This window comes from Petaurus breviceps, unplaced genomic scaffold, assembly GCF_028583685.1.
Source record: "Petaurus breviceps papuanus isolate PSGF00001 unplaced genomic scaffold, PetGlider_PUasm1.0 175, whole genome shotgun sequence".
Classification (NCBI taxonomy): Eukaryota; Metazoa; Chordata; class Mammalia; order Diprotodontia; family Petauridae; genus Petaurus; species Petaurus breviceps.
The window spans coordinates 53,037,647-53,058,474 of NW_027185764.1; the positions used below are offsets into that span (position 1 = coordinate 53,037,647).

The window sequence follows — 20,828 nt, forward strand, 5'->3', positions numbered from 1 at the left end:
CAGGTAGTTTGCTTCGATCTGGATTCAAACTCAGTTCTTCCTCTGGGTGTAGACATCTCTCTCCATCACGAGTCTTTTAGCATTGACTTATAACCCTGCATTGCTGAGAAGAGTCTGGTCTATCAAAGTTGGTCATCACACATACGTTGTATCTATAATTGTGTAAAAATTTCTCCTGGTCCTACTCTTCTCACTTAGCACAATAGTATTCCATTACATGCATATACCACAACTTGTTCAGCCATTCCCCAATTGATGGGCACCCACTTAATTTCCAATTCTTTGCCACTTCAAAAAGAGCTGCTATAAATATTTTTGTACATATGGGTCTTCCTCCCACTTCTATGATCTAAAAGAGAATATATTAATGCAGTTCCTCCCATTAAGTTTTGGTTCATAGTGCAATCATGTATAAGTTAGTCCTCTCCTATACAAAGGCAAGTGTTTAACACATAGCAGGACTTAAGAAATGCCAGCTTGAATTGATTGCAATAAAAAGGCAGGTATATATGACTGTGTCTTTAACATGATGAGAAATGTTTAGTAATCAGGCACCTCTAGTCTTTTAGGGGATAAAGATTTGTCATTGTCTTCTGTTTATTATCAAGTCCTGCTAAGCTTATATAATATATATATATATAATTAATTATATAAATATAATATATAATATATTATAATATATAATAATATAATATATAATATTATACAATATAATAACTTAGTCTAAATTTTCATCTTCTCATACCTTGACTACTGAAACATGCTTCTAGCTAATCTTTCTTTAGCTTCACTCTACTCTCATCCATCCTATAGTTTTGAGAGGAATCATTCTCTTTTTTCCCAATTTCTTATTCTTTCTTTTAAAAAACCTATATCAACTTACTAATGCCTAGTGTATCAAAGAAAAATTCTTCTGTCCTCTATTCAAAATCTATCCCAAATGTTTCATTTATTTCAGCAACCTTATTTCTCAATAAGTTTGTTTTTGGATTTGTGGAAAACCCATAGCCTTCATAATATTGCCAAATCCATGTTTTTAGAAAAGTATACTTTACTAAGAAAAGTAAAGTGACTTAGTAGCTAAGGTTATCATAATGCTGAACTATCCTGGATATTCTGAGAAAGACAAGTCTTCATTTGTCACTAATTTGTGATCTTCAGAGTATTTATTTAAAGGCCTGTAAAATATAAAAAGATTAATATAATATGTAAATTATATAATTTCTTTGGAGTTCAAATGACTATGACTGTCAAAGACCAAAGAAAGTAATTTATTTTGAAATAAGTCATACTGCTTCCTTTTCTATGTTTCACATTTTATCTTGAAAACTAGGATTCTATCTTTAGGACTCTTCCTTTTCCTGCATGCAAAGTAGAAATTGAATACTTTAATTAAAAGTGTTTTCTTGAATTTAGGGAACACTAGACATACTTAGAAAGCTATTTCTGACCTAGCTTCTGACCAGCAGTGACTTCATCTCCTAGTTGCCTCTATGAAATGTGCCTCCAGTTGGCTGCCATTTTTTCTTAGTGATTAGAATACCGCTAGACAAACTCTTATTTTTGTCAGTTTGGTTTTTCAAACTATGCTAGTTGTTAATTAAGGCTCACCTAATTCGATTGGTTGTGAGATATTTTAAACGGTTTAAAGTTGCCCAAATAACTGGATATGCATACCACAGTGCTGCTATTTTTTTTTTGTGTGTAGACATAACTCTGCTACTATGGAGGTGTGCTGATTAGACCATTAGGAATCAATTGAATAAATGAACATTTTAAGTCTTTTACCCATTACCTGCCATTACCTGGAAGTAGGCTATATTTCTGGATTATCTTAGTTAATTTAACTTGGCAGAAATAACTATATTTATGTTTTATACATTTTAAATTTCAGATAAATGCCCTACAGGCAGAAGTTAATTTCCACAGAAGTATCTATAACCTCCAAATTAAATACACCAAAGCTGTTTTTGATGGTATAAAGCAAGCCTACCACTCTTTTTTGGCAAATGTTGATGGTGTTCTATGTTCCCCACTAAGAGGTAAGTAACAATTCAGTCAGCATCCAAGTCTTAAGATAATTTCCAGCTGCACATGCTATTTGGAAAGTACCAAAAATGCCAAGCCATGGAAAACCTAGTATTGTAGCAAAATCGAAGTTGTAAGAAAGTGCTTGTAAACTATGAAATATTATTTAAATAAATGGTGGCATTATCATTTTAGCTTTGAAATCACTCCAAAGTGAATATGCTAGAACTTTCACCCTGAGGGTTGAAGTCAATGTTGAAGATCGCCAGTTGTATTATTTTTATTATTGTTCATACTGAATTGAACTTTTATTTGGTATATCTGGTTTTCAGAAATGTAAAAGGTGGCTTTTTCCAACATTCCTTCTTTCCCTGTGACAGTTTTGTTGCTGTAGCTGAAATGTAACTGCTACTATGTAGTAATTTCCTTGTCTACCTTCCCTGGCTCTTTCATCTTCTTGTCATTTTTATTAACTTCAATTTGTGTACAATTGATACTATCTGAGCAAACAAGTAGCAGGTAAGTACATGGTGTATGTGTCCTTTCTTTCTTTCTTTCTTTCTTTCTTTCTTTCTTTCTTTCTTTCTTTCTTTCTTTCTTTCTTTCTTTCTTTCTTTCTTTCTTTCTTTCTTTCCATCCTTTTTTCCCCATCTGGACCGCTGGTTTATGACTTGCCCAGGGTCACACAGCTAGTAAGTGTCTGAGACTGGATTTGAATTCGGGTCTTCCTGACTGCAGGTCCTACAGAAGTGAGGAACCTTGCAGCCTTAGAGCCACATGTGGCCCTCTAGGTCCTCAAGTGCAGCCCTTTGACTGAATCCAAATTTCACAGAACAAATCCCCTTAATAAAAGGATTTGTTCTGTAAAACTTGGACTCAGTCAGAAGGCCACACCCAAGGACCTATAAGGCCAGATGTGGCCTTGAGGGTGCAGGTTCCCCACCTCTGCTCTCACACTTTGTCCACTGCAACACCTAGCTGTGCCATATAAATACACACACATATGTGTTTACATATATATGTATGTGTGTGTATGTCTTTCTCTAAGTATATGTATTTTTGTTCCCTCTTGTAGATGTTCTTTCCTCTTATATAAACCTCACATCTGAACCATCAGACACTGCTTTCAAAAACTTTCTCGCTGTTTTAAGAAACAATGCAGAGCAGATTCAAGAGGCAGTTGACACTTTGACTCCATCAGAGAATCTACAGGATGAAGGTAACAATTTTACTTGTTCAATTTGAGACAGCACAAAATGAAAAATTGCCTTTTTGGCTGTGCTGTGAATCTATGAAAACAAGGAAGGCATCTGAAGAAGAAAATAATTTGTCTGTGTTTGACAAACTGACATCTTAGTACTTTGTAAGTTAGTTTTTCTTTTAGAGGTGACTTTGCATCTTGATCATTATATTCAAAAGTCAGTTAAAGAAATTCTGTTTAGTACTTAACTTTCACTTATATCAAATGAAGGAATGTTTAATATCCCCAGTCAAAGCGATCCTTTGCCCTAGTTAAGAGCCCATGAATAGCAATAATTAATGCCTTTTTTACATAGCACACATTATGCCAAATTGCCTTAAAACTCACAGCCTTCTTGTTCTCTATTCCTTTTCGGTGTTCACCTTGAGAATACTAATAATGCCAATCAAAAGTTGTGGGTAGGAATTTGTTTAAGACTACTAACTTCACTTTCTACTGATGTAATATTGCTTACATTTCTTTGTTAGTTAATACAGTGGTCTTTCAGTTAGTAAATGTTTCAAAGAATGAGATGATTTTTAAGATTCTGTCTAGCTCTGTCATCCAGGTGTAATGGAAGCTTCAGAGATGATTATATTTTATATATGATAATATTTTTAAAAAGTGGATTCAGGAAAAAAAACACAAAATAAAATGACAGAAATTGGCAATGAAACAACAATTTTAAAATTAGAATGTATAGAATATGTCACTAAGTCTATTCTGCCCTTTAGGAATGAGGTATGAGTACTGGAAATAACATGGCATTGCTAATATTGTTAGCATTTCAACACCTAAATCTTTAATAATTTCATTCAAAAGCAAAAAATAAGTGCAAACATTGAGTTTTCAGAAATGAAGTACCAATCCACAACTATATTATGAAGTTTGGGAGATGGAGAATCATCTACTTAGCATTGGCAATTTAACACTCACAGTGTTCTACACTTGAGTTGACTCCAGATTATTGTGAGTCATGAACTCAGTGAAAGGTTTGTATGTATTTGAATTCATGCTTTTTGAAACTGCAATTATATAAAATATGAGAATTTATTCTAGCCCAATGGAAATAAATACCCAGTGCAAATTCGAAGAGATTCATTATTGACACTAACCTGGATCTTAATCAGAATGGTGAAGTTATTCTCTTTATTCATTGTAGGAATCAGTGAAAGAGGAAAGGAAATGTTTCCATAGAGATTTTAGGTGGCAATTAAGGCAAAAATTTCTAATCTCAAGAGCTTTCCCATACTAGAATGTCTTGGTAGGGAGGGAGGGAGGGAGAATATCTTTCCCCAGAAATTGTGGGAAATAATGCTTAAAAGTAACTTTTCTTGGGTGCTCTGAGTTCAGTACTCTTTAGAAATAAAAATATGGATTAGATAACCTTTAAAAGTGGCTTTCAGATCCAAGATTTATTTTTTCTATTTTTCATTACTTCACTGTATTCTATGATTCAGGGAGGAAATCAATTTTTAAATAAATTTGTAAATAGTAATTGCTGTCATTTAGTGGTTTTATTATTAAGAATTATGGCTATTTGAACATTGAACTTAATTGATAGTCTCTATATTTACAATGCCTGGTTTGTCAGTTTTGAAAGAATAAAAATGCAAGTGTGTGTGCGGGGGTATTGATCAGAGGGATGATGGGGGCACTACTCTTTATTAATAGACTCCATGATTCTCTCTACCTCCTCCATGCTCAGGGCAGAAATAACTGTGGCGGAATTTCTTTATGTTTTGCCTTCCTGAAGGTTGTTCATGAGCTTGGCATCATGACAACATCATCCAGCACTGACCCTGATTGGGAAATTTCATAGTAAAATGATATAGAGAACAGAGTTAATCTATCTTTTATTATTTAGAAGTCATTTCAAGATCTTGCACTGTCCCATGGTCATCATTATGAATATCACTTACAATTTTACAGCACCACAGTGCTGTCACTAGCAAAAGTTTAGATCAGCAATGTAAATTGGATGTTGTTGTATGTGAGTATCTAATAAATCTCTGCCATCCACTTGTTTGTCTTTGACATTGAAAGCAGAGTGCAGAACAAAATTGAGTTTTCTGTATTTCAAGATATGGGCTAGGTGATAGTTTAGAATAATTGTCAAGATGATTCTATTGCCCTCACAAATTTTAATATGATGCCACTGAATCTCTATAATTTTATATTTTGGGGGGAGATGAAAGACTAATCCTTACTTTTTTGAAGATATTTATGACCATTGGAGCATATATTTAGAGGTGGAAGGAATTTTGGAAGTCATAATAGCCCAATGCCCTTAGTTTATAGATGAAGAAACTGAGTCATAGGAGGGTTGTCACATGTCCAATGTCATGTAGGTAGGAAGTAGCAGAAGCAGGAAACAGAGACAAGTTGGGAACCATACTCTGACTCCAACCTTATCATTCTTTCCATTGCACCAGGCCACCTCTACTGGGTGGCCATTTTCACATTTAATTTAATCTTCTAATATGAAACTTCTAATTATATTTGAATAAAGTTCATGTTGTCCGACTGACCAAATTTGGTCCTTTGAATCTAATCAAATGGTTACCTCATTTACACTGGGGGATTTTCAGCATAAGCAAATCTGTATCTTTTCCCCTGTTCATAAGGTTTTATTTACTCTAGCTTTTGTAGCAGGAAACAAAATTGAATATGTATTCTTCAGTGCTTCTTGGCTTCATTCCATTAATGCAAAAATAACTCGACTGTATTAAAAGATATAAAAGCTATAGCTGAGTTCTTTATTAAAAACAACCTGCAGTAAATTGGCTGCTGTACTTTGCTTTTCAACTGGATTGAAATCTAGAATTGGTTTAGGGCTATAAAGTCCTATACTTGTTTGGTAGAAAAAAATATTCAGCACTGCAGAATGCAACCTTAAAGAGAACTGTGCTCACTGTAAGATTGTAGCTTTGAAATGGACCTTAGAGAAAGCATTCTGGATCACTTTTTTTTGAAACAAATGAAGAATCCAAGGCCCGAGAATTTCAACAACTTGTCCTATATGTTATAGAAGATGGTAAGGTGACTCCATGGGTAGAGCACTGGACCTGGAGTCAGGAAGACCTGGGTTCAAATTCAGCCTCAGAAACCAGCTGTGTGACCATGGGCAAATTATAATCTCTGTTTGCCTTAATCCACTGGAGAACAAAATGGCAAACCACTCCAGTACCTTTGCCAAGAAAATCTCATGGATGGTGTGGTCCATGGGGTCACAAAGAGTCAGACCTGAATCGATTCAACAACAACAACCAACATATCAAAACTTGTTAGTATCAGAAGAAGAACTCTAAGTCTTTGAGTTCCTCAGTAAGAGCTCTTTCCATCATATCATACTGCCTTCTGAAATGTAACACTGGGAATGGTCCAGATTTGGAAAACATTAAGTAGCTCAGTTGGTTTAATGGTGGAGTAATGGTGAAATTTTACTTTTCCCAAAAGACAATACATGTGAATTTACAAGTTATTTTTGTCTGGGAGAGAAGAAAGGAAACCATGGTTGCCACTGAACTAACTATATTGCCAATGTGATACCCAGAGCAGCTGCTATGTATATTCAGATGTATTTCCAGGGTTGAATTGCAAAATATAATAAACTCTCTTCCTCAAAGATGAAACCAAGATATTTATTCAGATATCAGAAAGTCAATTCCACCATGGTAAAAAGAAGTTTATACACATCACCAATGCAGGAAGCACCACCATCCCTAAGCCTTCTCTCCATTAGACCTCCCAACAAACAAGCTCCACTAGGCAATATTCCTTCCTCTATCACTCATGCTAGCTGCTCTGCCCTTCCTGTTACACCCCTTCAACAAGTTCCTCCCAACATGGGCTCTATGGGACTCAAGCTGTGGGCTGGACCAAAGCTCAAAGCAGATCACATGGGGCAGGGAAGATCACATTCCCTTAACATTACAAGAACCTTAGTGTCTCCTTGCATTTAAAGCATGCTAAGTGCTGTTGTAACAATTTTTCTAATCTCAGTCAAAACACATATTTTAAATTCAATAATTGCTTTAGAAAATGTAAAAGTATGACATGAATTACCAAATTAATTAATAATTTTCAAAGGGCATTTTAAACTTCAAAATATCTAAAGAAATGCATTATACTTCATACATAATGTTTTGTTCAGTTATTGAACAGAAAAAATGATGCCCAAGTATACATGCACAGGGGCTGTACTATAACAGTGGCAATGCAGAAATGGGTAATTATTTTCTGTATCTGATGAGAGTAATTGCTTTCGGATGAATAGTTCTCACAATTAATACCTATTATCCTTGGGGCTAGGAGAAAGAATGCTGTCTTGTTTACCAAGGCTGAAGTTGCAGCTGATTTTGCCCTTAACTGGTATTTACTCTCTACCATTTTCAGTTAGAATTATTCATTCAATTACTCAGCAGGCATCTGTTATGTGCAGGGTACTGTGCTGGGTGCTGGATATAAAGGATAAGGCTCCACTATCTAAAGAGAGGCTGGATGATGTTGGCTTGTTGCATTGTGATCAGGCTAAAACTGTATTTTACCTTGGATTATTGATGTTTGTTCAATGCTAAAGGCAATGTTCTATGTTATACATTTGCCTTAGGTAAAATAATTTCTTTTGACAGTGGAATTGTTTTATTTATGCCTAAATTTTATTTACGTCATTGATTTATGGTTGTATGTAAACACAGGTGATCCTAGAGCAGAGGTGAATTCAAATTCAATTAAAATTGAAATTCAGTAAAATTAAGTACGTACTGTGTATAGAACATGAAACTAGACCATGGGAGGAGAAGGGAGCTCATTTCTTCATGTGGCTTATAGTGTACTTGGAGTACAAAGATGTATAACTGTAGTATATAATATTATATAATCAGCCAACCAGTCAATGCAATTATGAAGCACCAACTATGTACCAGGCCTTATGCTAAGGTGCTGTGAATACAAAGAGAGGCAAAAGACAGTCCTTGCTCTTGAGAAGTTCATAATCATGTAAGTCCAATAGAGAAATGCAAAACAGAGTCCTCCACGAAGACCAAAGGGGGAGACGTTATTATGTATGGGAAGAGGGGTGGCGATTGTAGAAGTCTTTATGGAGAGGGAGCATTTTTGAGCTGGACCTTAAAGGAAGAGTAGAAGACAATCTGGAAATAGGTCAAGGCTTGGGTAAAGTTATAGTGGCTGCAAAGTATGGTCTTGGTACAGGAAATAGAAATTAATTCAGTTTGAATGGAATGTAGAAAGGAGGAGTTGTGGAGTGGGGAAGAAATATAAGATGTAAAGGTAAGATGGTCCTAGATTGTGAAAGACTTCAAGATCCTTTTGCTTGATAAGCAGTGGAGAACCACAGAATATTTTTGAGCAGAGGAATAACATGTTCAGACTAATGTATTACTAAGAAGTCTGTCATTGGTGTGAAGACTGGTATGGAGGGGAAAATAGTAGAGGTATACTGTCAGAAAACCTTTGTAATAGTCTAGGCAAGTGGTAATGAAGCCCTTGACTTTGGTTTTGACATTGAATAGAGATGAGAGAAAGGATTTGAGAGATTCTGAAGAGTCAGAAGCAAGAGGACTTGGTAAATGATTGGATATAAAAGGTGAGTGAGAAGGGAGAGTTAAAGATAGTACCAAGGTTTTAGACAGGGTGTTTTATGTTGTTCCCCCTCCTCCCCCCCCCCCCCCACACACAATGTGAAGAACAAGAGTCAAGCAAGCTCATAAATTTGGTTTTGACATTGGTGAGTTTGAGTTGTTGGTGAGATCTCAAGGTGGAGATGTTCTGGAGAGATGTAGGTGGCCAGCTCTGAAAAGCCAGGGCTGGAGTTAGAGCATTTCAATAATGAATTCTTTATTAAATATAATTATTAGTTATAAGAGGCTTAAGTTTTAAAAATTTATTTAGATTGAATTTTAAGAATTGAAATTGAAGAATTACTACTCTTTCAAATTTTTATACCAAGAGATAAAATGTTAATAATGAATCATAGATCCTAAGCATGTTCTTCTGTATGTATTTGGGAAATGGTATTTTTTGAAACTGCTCCCCACACAGAATAACCTTTACCAATGGATGATTTTCTATAAATCTTTAAGACACGTTACGCGTTTTTTCTTTTTTCTCTTCTCTTCTCTTTCTCTTAATTTCCTTCTAAATCATTATTTATTTTAAAGATTCTTTTATTTTTAAATCTTGGGTCCAAAATTCTCTCCTTCCCTCCTCACCACTCCTCCACCCATTGAGAAAGAAAGCAAGATGATAGTAATTTTACATGTGGAATCATGTAAAACATTTCTATATTAGCCATAATACAAAAAAGCAAAAAAAAAAAAAGGAAAGAAAGCAAGGAAACTACACTTCGATTTGCACTTGGAGTTCATCAGATCTCTCTCTGTAGGTGGATAGCATTTTTTATCCTGAGTCCTTTGGAATGATCTTGAATTGATTAGGATAGCCAAGTCTTTTCACAATTGACCATTTTATAATGTTGCTTATTTATGCATAGTGCTCTCCCAGTTCTTCGTACTTCACTTTGTATCAGTTCATATAGATCTTCCCATTTTTTTTCTGAAACCAACCCTGCCCATAATTTCTTATAGCACAATCATACTTCATCACAAATCATATATACCACAGCTTGTTCAGCCATTTCTCAACTGATGAGCATTCTCTCAATGTTCAATTCTTTGCCACCACAAAAAGAACTTCTATTTTTGTTCATATAGGTCCTTTTATTATTTTTTTAAATCTCTTTGGGGTATAGACCTAGTAGTGATATTACTGGGTAGAAGGATATACAGTTTTAATTTGGGCATAGTTCCAAATTGTTCTCCAGCATGGTTGGAGCACTTCACAACTCCACCAATAATTTATTAGTGTACTTGTTTTTCCTGATCCCCTTCAGGATTTGTCATTTCTGTTAGGTGTGTGATGGCACCTCAGAGTTGTTTTAATTTGTCTTTCTCTAATCAGTAGTGATGTAGAGCATTTTTTCATATGATTATAGATAGCTGTGATTTCCTCTTTTGAAAACTGCCCATTCATATCCCTTGACCATTTATCGATTGGGGAATAGTTGTAATTTTAAAAAATTTAACTCAGTTCTCCATATAGTTGAGAACTGAATCCTTTATCAAAGAAACTTGTTATAGCAAGTTTTTAAATGTTTGTATATAATATAAATATTTATATTTTTATATATAATTAGTGGTATTAATTCATTGTTTACCTTTTAGCAAAATGTAGTTTCCTTGATTAAGTCTTTTATTAGTTTTATGATTGCTTTTGCTTTGTCTGAGATTATGATCGCTGACTTTATGTTTTTTACTTCAGTTGAAGCAAAAAAGATTCTGCTCCCGCCCTTTATTTCAACTCTGTGGGTGTCTTTCTATTTCAAATATGACTCCTGTAAACAAAATATTGTTGGATTCTGGCTTCTAATCCATTCTGGTAGCCACTTCTATTTTATGAGTGAGTTCATCCAATTAACATTTACAATTATGATTACTGTGTATTTTCCTCCATTCTATTTTCTTCTGTTAACCTCTCTCCTGGGTCTCCTCAAGAGTCTGTTTTACTTCCAACTGCTTCCTCCCTTAATCTGCCCTTTCTTTTATCATCCTCTTCTGTGCTTTCTCCAATCCCCCACATCCCTATTGGGTAAAATAGATTTCTGTATCCAATTGAGTGTGTGTGTGTATATTTATGTACATTATATATGTATATATATATATATATATATATATATATATATATGTTCATCACTTTTTGAACCTGATGAGAGTGACATTCAAGCATTGCTCACACTGCTCATTTCCCCCTTCACTATAAAAAAGCTCTTCCTTGTATGCCTTTTTGATGCGAGAAAAATTTCCCCATTCTGCCTCTCTCTTTCTGCTTCTCCCAGTGTATCCCTCTTTCTTTTGAAACCATCCCAATATAATTGACTGACACCTGTGCCTTCTTTGTAGATTCCTTCTAACTGTCCTACTAATGATAACATTCTTAGGAGTTACATGTGTCATCTTCCCATATTGAAGTATAAATAGTTTAGTGACTCTCTGATGATTACTCTTTCAGATTTACCTTTTTTATGTTTCTCTTGAGTCTTGTGTTTGAATGTCTGATTTTCTATCCAACTCTGGTCATTTCATCAGGAATGTTTGGAAATCCTCTATTTAATAAAAAAATTCATTTTTTTCTCCTAAAGGATTATATTTAGTTTTCCTGGGTAGGCTATTAGTTGTAATCCTAGTTTCTTTGCTTTCCAGAATATCATATTCTCAACACTCTAGTCCTTTAACATGGAAGCTATTTAATCTTGTGTGATCCTGACTGTGACTTGATATTTGAGTTGTCTCTTTCTGGCTGCTAGAAATATATTTTCTTTGACCTGGGAGTTTTGTAATTTGGCTATAATATTCATCAGAGTTTTCATTTTGCTATCTTTTTCAGGAGGTGATCAGTGGATTTTTTTGATATCTATTTTTCTCTCTGAATCTAAACTCACAGGGCAGTTTACCTTTATAATTTATCTGAATTAGGATGTCTAGTTTTTTTCTGATCATGGTTTTCAGGTAGCCTAATTATTCTTAAATTAGCTTTCCTCAATCTCTTTGCTGTATCAATTGTTTTTCTGAAGAGATATTTCACATTTTCTTCTTTTTTTCATTCTTTTGACTTTGTTTCATTGTTTTTGTTGCTTCACAAAGACATTAGTTTCCACCTTCCCAATTCTAATTTTCAAGGAATGATTTTCTTCAGTGAGCTTTTGCACCTCTTTTTCCATATGACCAATTCTGCTTTTCAAGGAATTCTTTTCTTCAGACAATTTTTTCACCTCTTCCATTTGACCAGTTCTACTTTTTAAAGAGTTCTTTTCTTCAGTATTTTGTGCCCTTTTTACCTAGATTCTCTTTTCATAATTTTCTCACATCCTTCTTATTTCTTTTCCCAATTTCTACTGTACCACTCTCATCGATTTCTTTCACTCTTTTAGGAATTCTTGTTGGGTTTGGATCCAATTAACATTTTTTTGAGGTTTGGTTGTAGCTGTTTTCACATTATTGTCTTGTGAGTTTATGTCTTGGTCTTCCCTGACATTGTAGTAGCTTATATGTGGTCAAATTCTTAGATCCATGACTGGTGCTACTGTTGTGCTCCAGGCTGGTTCCCACCCTGGTATCACAGACCTCACCTACTGATCTCCTGTTTTAAGTTAGAAAAATGTCTCATTTTAATCTTTTATTGGCTCTGCCATGCAAATTTGATTTGAGGAGTTATTTTAAAATTGTTTGGAAGGGAATGTTGGGAGAGTTCAATTAGGTTGCTGCCTGTACTTTGCCATCTTGGCTCAGACTCTAAACATTTTTCTAAAGATGCATTGAAACCCTAGCTAGTTAGCTGACCCTTTTCTTTAATAACCTAATCTTGAATCTTATCAATGTTTCCTGTATCTGAAAAGGAACCAAGAAGTTTATTTTCTCTTTTACCTTTGTTCTCCAGCAGTGCCACTGTCGGTTGCTTCCTGTGTAAATACTTCTTGGTTTTATTTATTTCTTAATAGTAGCCTTGTTATTAGAATGTCTGCTGTGCATTGTACTGTGGCAGATGGGAAATTTAAGCATCTAAACTACGTTTTCCATTTAGTTTAGCAACATGTAACTTCATCTGTTCCCCTTTGTTTCTTCTTTCATATTTATTACCGCCTTTGACAGTATTCCTTTCAATTTTCATTTCACTTAAAAAAATAGAAAGCCAAAGCACTGCAACAGTTAGTTACCACAAACCTTTAAAAGGATTCATAAGGCCTGTTGACAATGATTGTAGTTATGTGTGAGCACTCAATTTAGAGTTAGAAAGACCCAGGTTCAAGCACCTCTTCTACTTGACTTTTTAGAACCTCAATTTCCTCATCAGTAAAATGAGGGTGATCTTGTATTAGGTAATCTTGAATGCCCTTTCACAACCAAATATTGTGATCCCGTGGTTATAAGGTATATGAAAATAAAAGTTATTTTGAATAACTGGTTGATATTTTTGAAACACAATTGTCATCCATTCCCTCCCCCCTCCCTCCAAGGTATATGTAATGAAAGTAAAACCACAAATATTCCTCTGTGGATATAATTATTGTAGTTTCTTAACACTTTTGTTATTTTGCCCTGATGAAGCAATGCCTTTTGTTCTATCCATCTTATAGAATGTGTAGAATAATGGGGAATTCCTTCTCATGAATAGGCAAATAGAGAGGCTAAACCCTCCTGAGCCTCAAGGAGCCAGATCTAATGCTGACCCTGTTCTAGTTCCTTCTGACTGTGATTCAAGGATTGGGAAAAAGTTTATGAAGTAAGGAGGGGAAGGGTTAAGGGGCATAATATAGTGATAACAAGTAGGAGATGACACAAATAAGCTACATTTAGCACCTTGCTTAAGCTTACAGGAAATACTAAGAAATAATTAATCATTTGATTAGTAAGCATTTATGTATGCACTCAGGAATATAAAACTTCCCCTAAGAACTGCCTTTGCTGCATCCCACAAGTTTTGGTATGTTGTCTCATTATTATCATTCTCTTGAATGAAGTTACTGATTGTTTCTAAAATTTCTTTTTTGACCCACTCATTCTTTAGGATTAAATTATTTAGTTTCCAATTGGTTTTTAGTCTATCTTTCCATGGCCCTTTATTGCATATGATTTTTATTGCATCATGATCTGAGAAGGATGCATTTAATATTTCTGCCTTTCAGCACTGAATTGTGAGGGTTTTATGCCCTAGTACATGGTAGATTTTGTGTATGTACCATGTACCGCTGAGAAGGTATATTCCTTTTTATTCCCATTCAGTTTTCTCCAGAGATCTATCATATCTAGCCTCTCTAAAATTCTATTCACCTCCTTAACTTCTTTCTTGTTTATTTTGAGGTTAGATTTATCAAGTTCAGAGAAGGGGAGATTGAGGTCCCTCACTAATATAGTTTTGCTATCTATTTCTTCCTCTAATTCCCTTAACTTCTCTAGGAATTTGGATGCTATACCACTTGGTGCATATATGTTAAGTAATGATATTGCTTCATTCTTGATGGTGCCTTTTAGCAGGATAGTTTCCTTCTTTATATCTTTTACTTAGATCTATTTTTGCTTTTGCTTTATCTGAGATAAGGATTGCTGCCCCTGCTTTTTTTTTTTTACTTTAGCTGAAGCATAATATATTCTACTCCAGCCTTTTAACTTTACCCTGTGCATATCCCCTTGTTTCAAATTTGTTTTTTTTGTATACAGCATATTGTAGGATTGTGGTTTTTAATCCATTCTGCTATCCACCTCCATTTTATGGGAGAGTTCAACCTATTCACATTCACAGTTATGATTACTGTCTGTGTTTTTTCCTTTATCCTATTCCCTCCCCTGTTTATGTTTTTATTTCTTCCTTCTCCCTTCCCTTCTTTAAGGGTTTTCCTTTTGACTACCGCCTCCCTCAGCATTCCCTCTCTGTGACCCCCCTCTTTACCTACCCTTTCCCCTTACTACTATTTCCCTCCCTTCTAACCACTGCCCCCCTATTTGTCCCCACTTACCCCTCCTACTGCCTGTAGGGCACAATGGACTTTTATACTTAATGGAGTATGTTATCCCCTCTTTGACCCCAAACCAATGAGAGTAAATTTCAAACAGTGCTCCTCTCCCTCCCTCCTTTCCCTCTATTTTAATGAGTTTTGTGTCTTTTCACATTATAATCTTAAACAACTGATTATGTTGTTCACTCTTTGAACCAGAGGCAATGAGAATAAAGTTCGTATGATGTTATCTCCCTCCCTCTTTCCCCTCTAGTATGTTTTTATGCCTCTTCATGTGGCATAATTTACTTTTTTCTGCCTCATCCTTTCCTTTTCTCCCATTACAATCCCTTTGAACCCCTTAATAAGGAATTTTTTTTTATCATCAGATTACTTCATTGGTACCCACACCCTCTATCTAGGTATATCCCTTTTAAAGGTTGTGATAATCATATAAATTTAAATATTGACAGGTATCAGCTTCTCATATAGGGATGTAAACAGTTTGCTCTTATTGAATCCCAAGTTATCTGCATGTGTGCGAGAGTGTGTGTGCCTGCATGTGTGTATTTTCCTTGTTTACCTTTTTATGTCTTTCTTGAGTCTTATAATTGGAGATCAGATTTTCCATTGAGCTCTGGCTTTTTCATCAGAAAAGTCTGGAAGTCCCTTATTTTATTAAATGACCATCTCCTTGCCTGAAAGATAATGCTCAGTTTAGTTGATCCTTGGTTGCAGTCCTAGCTCTTTTGCCTTATGAAATATCCATTCCAATCCCTCTGATCTTTTAATGTAGAAGCTACTAGGTCCTGTGTGAACCTGACTGTAGTTCCACAATATTTGAATTGTTTCTTTTTGGATGCTTGCAGTATTTTCTCCTCAATCTTGTAATTCTGGAATTTGGCTACTACATTTCTTGGAGTTTTCAATTTGGGGTCTCTTTCAGGAGAAATCTGGTGAATTCTTTTGATAACTATTTTACCCCCTGATTCTAGGACTTCAGGACAGTTTTCTTTGACAATCTCTTGGAGGATGTTGTCCAGGCTGCTTTTTTCATCATGGCTTTCTGGTAGACTAATAATTCTTAGGCTATCTCTCCTGGATCTGTTCTCCAGGTCAGTTGTTTTTCCAGTGAGATATTTTATACATTCTTCCAATTTCTCAATCTTCATGTTTTGTTTGACTAACTCTTGATGCATCATAAAGTCCTTAGCTTCAATTTGACTGATTCTATTTTTTAGTGAATTATTTTCCTTGGTTAGTTTTGGAAGTTTCTTTTTTAGGGAGGTATTTTCTCCAGTTAGATTTTGAACCTCCTGTCCCAGCTCACTAATTTTACTTTTTGTTTTCTTCAGTGAGATTTTTTTTTCCAGTTTGGTCACTGTAGCTTTAAATTTATCTTCTACCTCTCTAATTTGGATTTTAAAATCTTTCTTGAGCAAGAATGCTTTTTGCTCTGGAGACCAGTTCATATTTCCTTCTGTGGTCTCAGGTGTGGATACAGAGTCCATGGTGTCTCCTGAAAGTGATTTTTCTCATTCACAATAATAGGATTCAATTGTCTTTGGTCTTCCCTTTGCAAGTTGCTTCTAGAGCCCATTGGGATTGCCTATTTCCTGACCTTTAAAGTGTATTTCTGCTTCTGGGTTATAGAGGGCTCTGACTCACACTTCTCAAGCTGGGAGCTAGGTGTCTGGTTGTTGACTTTGTGTGCTGTAGCCTCTGGGTGTCTAGATTTAGGCCAAGGCCAGGACTCTCAGTGTTTCCTCTGAATTACCCTGAGGCTCACAGAGTAATCTGTGGTGGAGGGGTGGTCTGGCCATTTCAGATGTCCACCTCTATGCCCCTGGGCTACAGCTCAGGCAGGCTCAGCATCTGGCAGTGCTGGTGTCTGCAGATTCCTCTGGTGATGCTAAGGTCCACCTGGGCTTGTGTTGTTAGTGCTTGCTGGCTCCTCCACCCTGGGCTTTGGGAGCTCCTGCTGGTTAGAGGAGGTGGGGCTTGTTGAGACCCCTACCAGCCTTCACTTTAGGCTCCTTACTCAGTTACACCTTTCTCGGTGACTCCTAAGCCTGAGGCTATTTACAATATTTCAGGATTTTACTCTGGGTGGGACATTTATCTCTGTTTTTTCTGGGTTAGGGAGGGGCAGTCAGAGAAGCTAGGGTTTACTTTGCCATCTTGGCTTCTGAAAGATCAGGTAGTTGATTTTTGAACTTCTAGGCTGTGGGCTGATAGCCCCAGGAGAAGCTGCTGTCTCTGTTGCAGTCCCTGTGCTTTCTCTTACCCAGCTTCAAGGGATCCTCTGTCCTGGAGTGAGAGGGCTGTGAATTGCCCTTGGGGTTGGTGAGTCTGCTGTCTGGGTTTCCTTCTCACTCTGCTGTAGTCTGCTCTCTGGTCTGCGCTGATGCATCCCCCCCCCCCCCCCCCCCCCCCTTTCTCCTGCTGTCCAGACCTATGTGGGCACTTTCGTGGGCTGGATTCTGCCACGTTCTGTCTCCCAATGGATTCTGTCACTCTAAAATCTGTTCAAATTCACTTTTAAAGGTTAGTGATGGAATTCATGGAGGAGCTTAGAAATGGTTCCTGCTTCCGTTCCACCATCTTGGCTCTGCCACCTCAGTAAGTGTTTATGAAGAGACCATCTTGTGCTAGATACAATGTTAGTAGCTAGGTATACAGAGAATCAAACCATCTCTCCTCTTAAGGATGTTAAATCCTAATGGGGAGATGACAAGTACATATGTAAGTATATACAGAATAAATACTAATAGAAAAAAGGGACAGCATTAGCAGTTGGGGAGAATCACGGAAGGCTTTGTGAAGATTGGTTGGTTGTTGTTCTTCTATCTCAAAGAGGACCAAAATTTTAAAAATCTTTAAAAAAAAAAAGAACATAATGACAAAATAACCCTTATTTCCAGCAAAAGGAAATTCACTTTAAATCAGAATGAGGGAATTTGAGTAAGATGTTAACAATAACATTGTATAATGGAAAGAATGCTTCTTTTGGAGTCAGAGAGTCAGGATTCAAATCCCAACTTAGCTTTTTTTTTTTTTCGCATTGCATGTGGGAGAGTAAGACTGTGAGTCTCAGAGGATAGAAAAGCCCATGACCAGAATTGGTCACAAAGTGATGGGATTTTTTTTCCAGTCATAGCAACTCATTATCATTTGGGTATCAGTTCTATTGATGGGCTCCACAGCTTTCTGTTAGGCTGATACTCCTCAATTGTCAGATATCAAGTATGTTGTGAGATCCATAAGCAGGGCCTCTCCAGCATGGAGGACCTGCCAAAATCTGCGTTCTGTATACCTAACCTTTGAGCACCCAGACATTATTAAAGGGCTTTAGTGGAGAAGTTTTATCATTTTAGTCAAAATCTGCTAGAGTAGAAGTTATTCAAAGGCAAGGACAGTTTCAATTTTTTTTTTATCTAAGTCCCAGGGCCCAGCACAGCAACTAAAAAGGGGTGAACTCTTAATAATGTTTGTTAATTGCTTAGTGAATTCTCTGCCCCTCCTAGATCAGTGGACCAAACTTTATTTTTCTGTGAGGTTATTTCCAATATGTACCAATACATACACAAAAAAGTGTGATAAATTTTTACTATATACAGAGAGATTCATATGAGAAAAGCTGTATCTAAGTTGTCATGACCAGGGATGATCCCCCTAAGTACATGCTTGGAAGGACTTAGCACTACTGAATCCCAACTCAGCGAGTCAACTAATAGGGAAAAAAAGAGAGTGGTCCTGGCATCAGATGCTAAAATAAATAAAAAATTAAATAAGCTGAGGCTTATATGTGTGAATAAATACAAGTAGCCCCTGAAACCATCACCACAACAAAGAAGTTAGGATGATTACTCCTCTTTTCCACTTACTCTTCTCAGGTTACGTTGTATTTTGGGGGATAATTTTCAGGGCTTCCCTTAATGCCAATTTTTTATGAAAAGGTAAAAATTATAAGGATTTTGGTCTGCTAGATTAATGGAAGAAACTATTTCTTGTTTATAGTGCTAGTAAAGTAAAATATTCCAATACCCCATGTTACTTGAAAATAAAATATCTCATGAATCACTGTGGACCCTGAATTCCTCGTAAGAATCTCCATCACACACACAATTGTTAACATTTTCAAATGTTTAATTCTTTGAAGAATAGTGGTAATAGGTAATACCAAGGGAAATAAGATTAAAATATCAAATGACCAAATGTATTTTTGTGGGACCACTAGCATTTATCAAACTCTCTTCCTCTGCTTCAAGTGGGATATCCCAGAGTCATGTCTAGGGAAGGGCTACCATGGCTTTGGTCCAGGGCAATACATTTAGAAGATACTGCCAAAACTTGCAGTTCTCCAAGAGCAAAGAAGCAACCAGGTTCAGGACCTAATTATCAAGGCTAACAATGAAAATAGGAACGTACCAGCTCTCTGTCATTCTAGTGTGAATCCCTTCTCTTAGTCTGTGAAACAGTTCACAGTCAATGTCCTGAGGCCTCTGTTGCAACCCAGCTCCTCTTCTAAAGCCACATTTCAGGTAGCTTGTCCTGCCAAGGTTTTTTGTGTTTGCACAGGGCTGAAAACTTCTCAATCATTGCTCTCAAAATATGCAATATGATGTAGCTGCTGCTGCTTCTTTTTCTTTCTCTCGAGGTGATGAGGTCTTGTCGAAGTTTGGAAGAGAGTTTTTCCTTTCTTTAGAGCAGTCCCTCAAAGACTGTGGAGAGCAACGGGATAAAGCAGCAAGAGAGGTGGAAGTCTTGAGGATTGAGCTGGAACAGGCCGTAGCAGAGCTTCAGTCTTTAAGAAGGGAACGCAGGGAGAAAGGGATGGAGCCCCCTTCAAGGTTTTCCAAGTGGAAAGGGGAAGGTGGAAAAATGTCATGGACAGAAGACATGCCAACCCAAATGTCCACAACCCTGTTTGCTTCTCAGAGGCAGAAACTGGTAGTTAATCCTATTTTTTCAAGTAAAGCAGAAAGTTCTAAAGCCTCCTTCTTGCAGCCTCAGGAAGAAACTATTGAGAGGACCCCCAGCCGCACCCGAGGGAAGAATTCCAGGAGTAAGGGCATAAAATTCACCAGACTGTCTTCACTAGATTAATCAGGGATCCCCATTCTATCACCCCTGTAGGACATCTTTTGATATTTGTTCTTTGTGCTGGTAAACCTCACGTGCCAAAATGGATTTCAAGCCTAAAAAGTAATTTTGAATGGTAAGATTTTCTATAGATAAATCCTAAAGAAATGAAATGAAAATGGGAGAAAAATGATGATTTTTGTTTATTTTCCTTTAATTTTTCACTTTTGTAATTTCAGCATATGATTGTATATCTCACTCTGTGAATCTCATTCTGGAACAAATAGATATGAATCCTCCCTGTTGCCTTTACTGGCTCCATGAACAAGCATTTCTTAGATTTCAACCATCTGTCTCTTTAATTTAATGACTATTGAAAAGAATTGTCTTCAGTTTCTAATGCTGCTGGAAATAATAAAAGATTACACTATCTTACTTGAAAATAATAACACAAATGTACTAAAAATGTTTTTACACGGAGCAAATGCCTTCAGAAATGCCCACTTTTGTTAAGTATAATTAAAGAAAGTTTAGCAGAGGAACTTATAGCATGTAACTAATTTGTTTTTCAAGTAGATATTTTCATTTCCACAATCTCTTTGGATATTAAGGATATTCAGATTTTTGAGTTGATGTTTTGTTAACAAACAAATAAAGTCAAAATTTCAGGGCAGTTTCTGAGTTTTAATTTTTTTTAAATTAAAGTCACTTTCCTCTTTTTCATTGCAACCAGAAGGCAGAAGGATCTAGCTAAATGTTAGTTTTTCTAAGAATTTAAATCATGAGTTTCTAAGAATTTTAATCAAGATAAAATATGAATATTGATAGCATGCTAGTCTTGTCTGTTTTGCCAGAGGCAAAATTACATCTGTAATAATTAAGAACATACATGTGGTTAATTTGCTAGCT

The 20,828-nt window shown here is 36.1% G+C and overlaps 1 protein-coding gene across 1 annotated transcript; it reads left to right on the forward strand.

Moving 5' to 3' along the window:
• The first annotated feature begins 1,724 nt into the window (after positions 1-1,724).
• On the forward strand, positions 1,725-20,568 carry LOC138159202 (uncharacterized). The gene is made up of 4 exons (XM_069085444.1): positions 1,725-1,730; positions 1,895-2,042; positions 3,104-3,247; positions 19,495-20,568. The coding sequence occupies exons 1-4, from the start codon at positions 1,725-1,727 to the stop codon at positions 19,941-19,943; spliced, it is 747 nt and encodes a 248-aa protein (XP_068941545.1). The 3' UTR covers positions 19,944-20,568.
• The last annotated feature ends 260 nt before the right edge of the window (positions 20,569-20,828 follow it).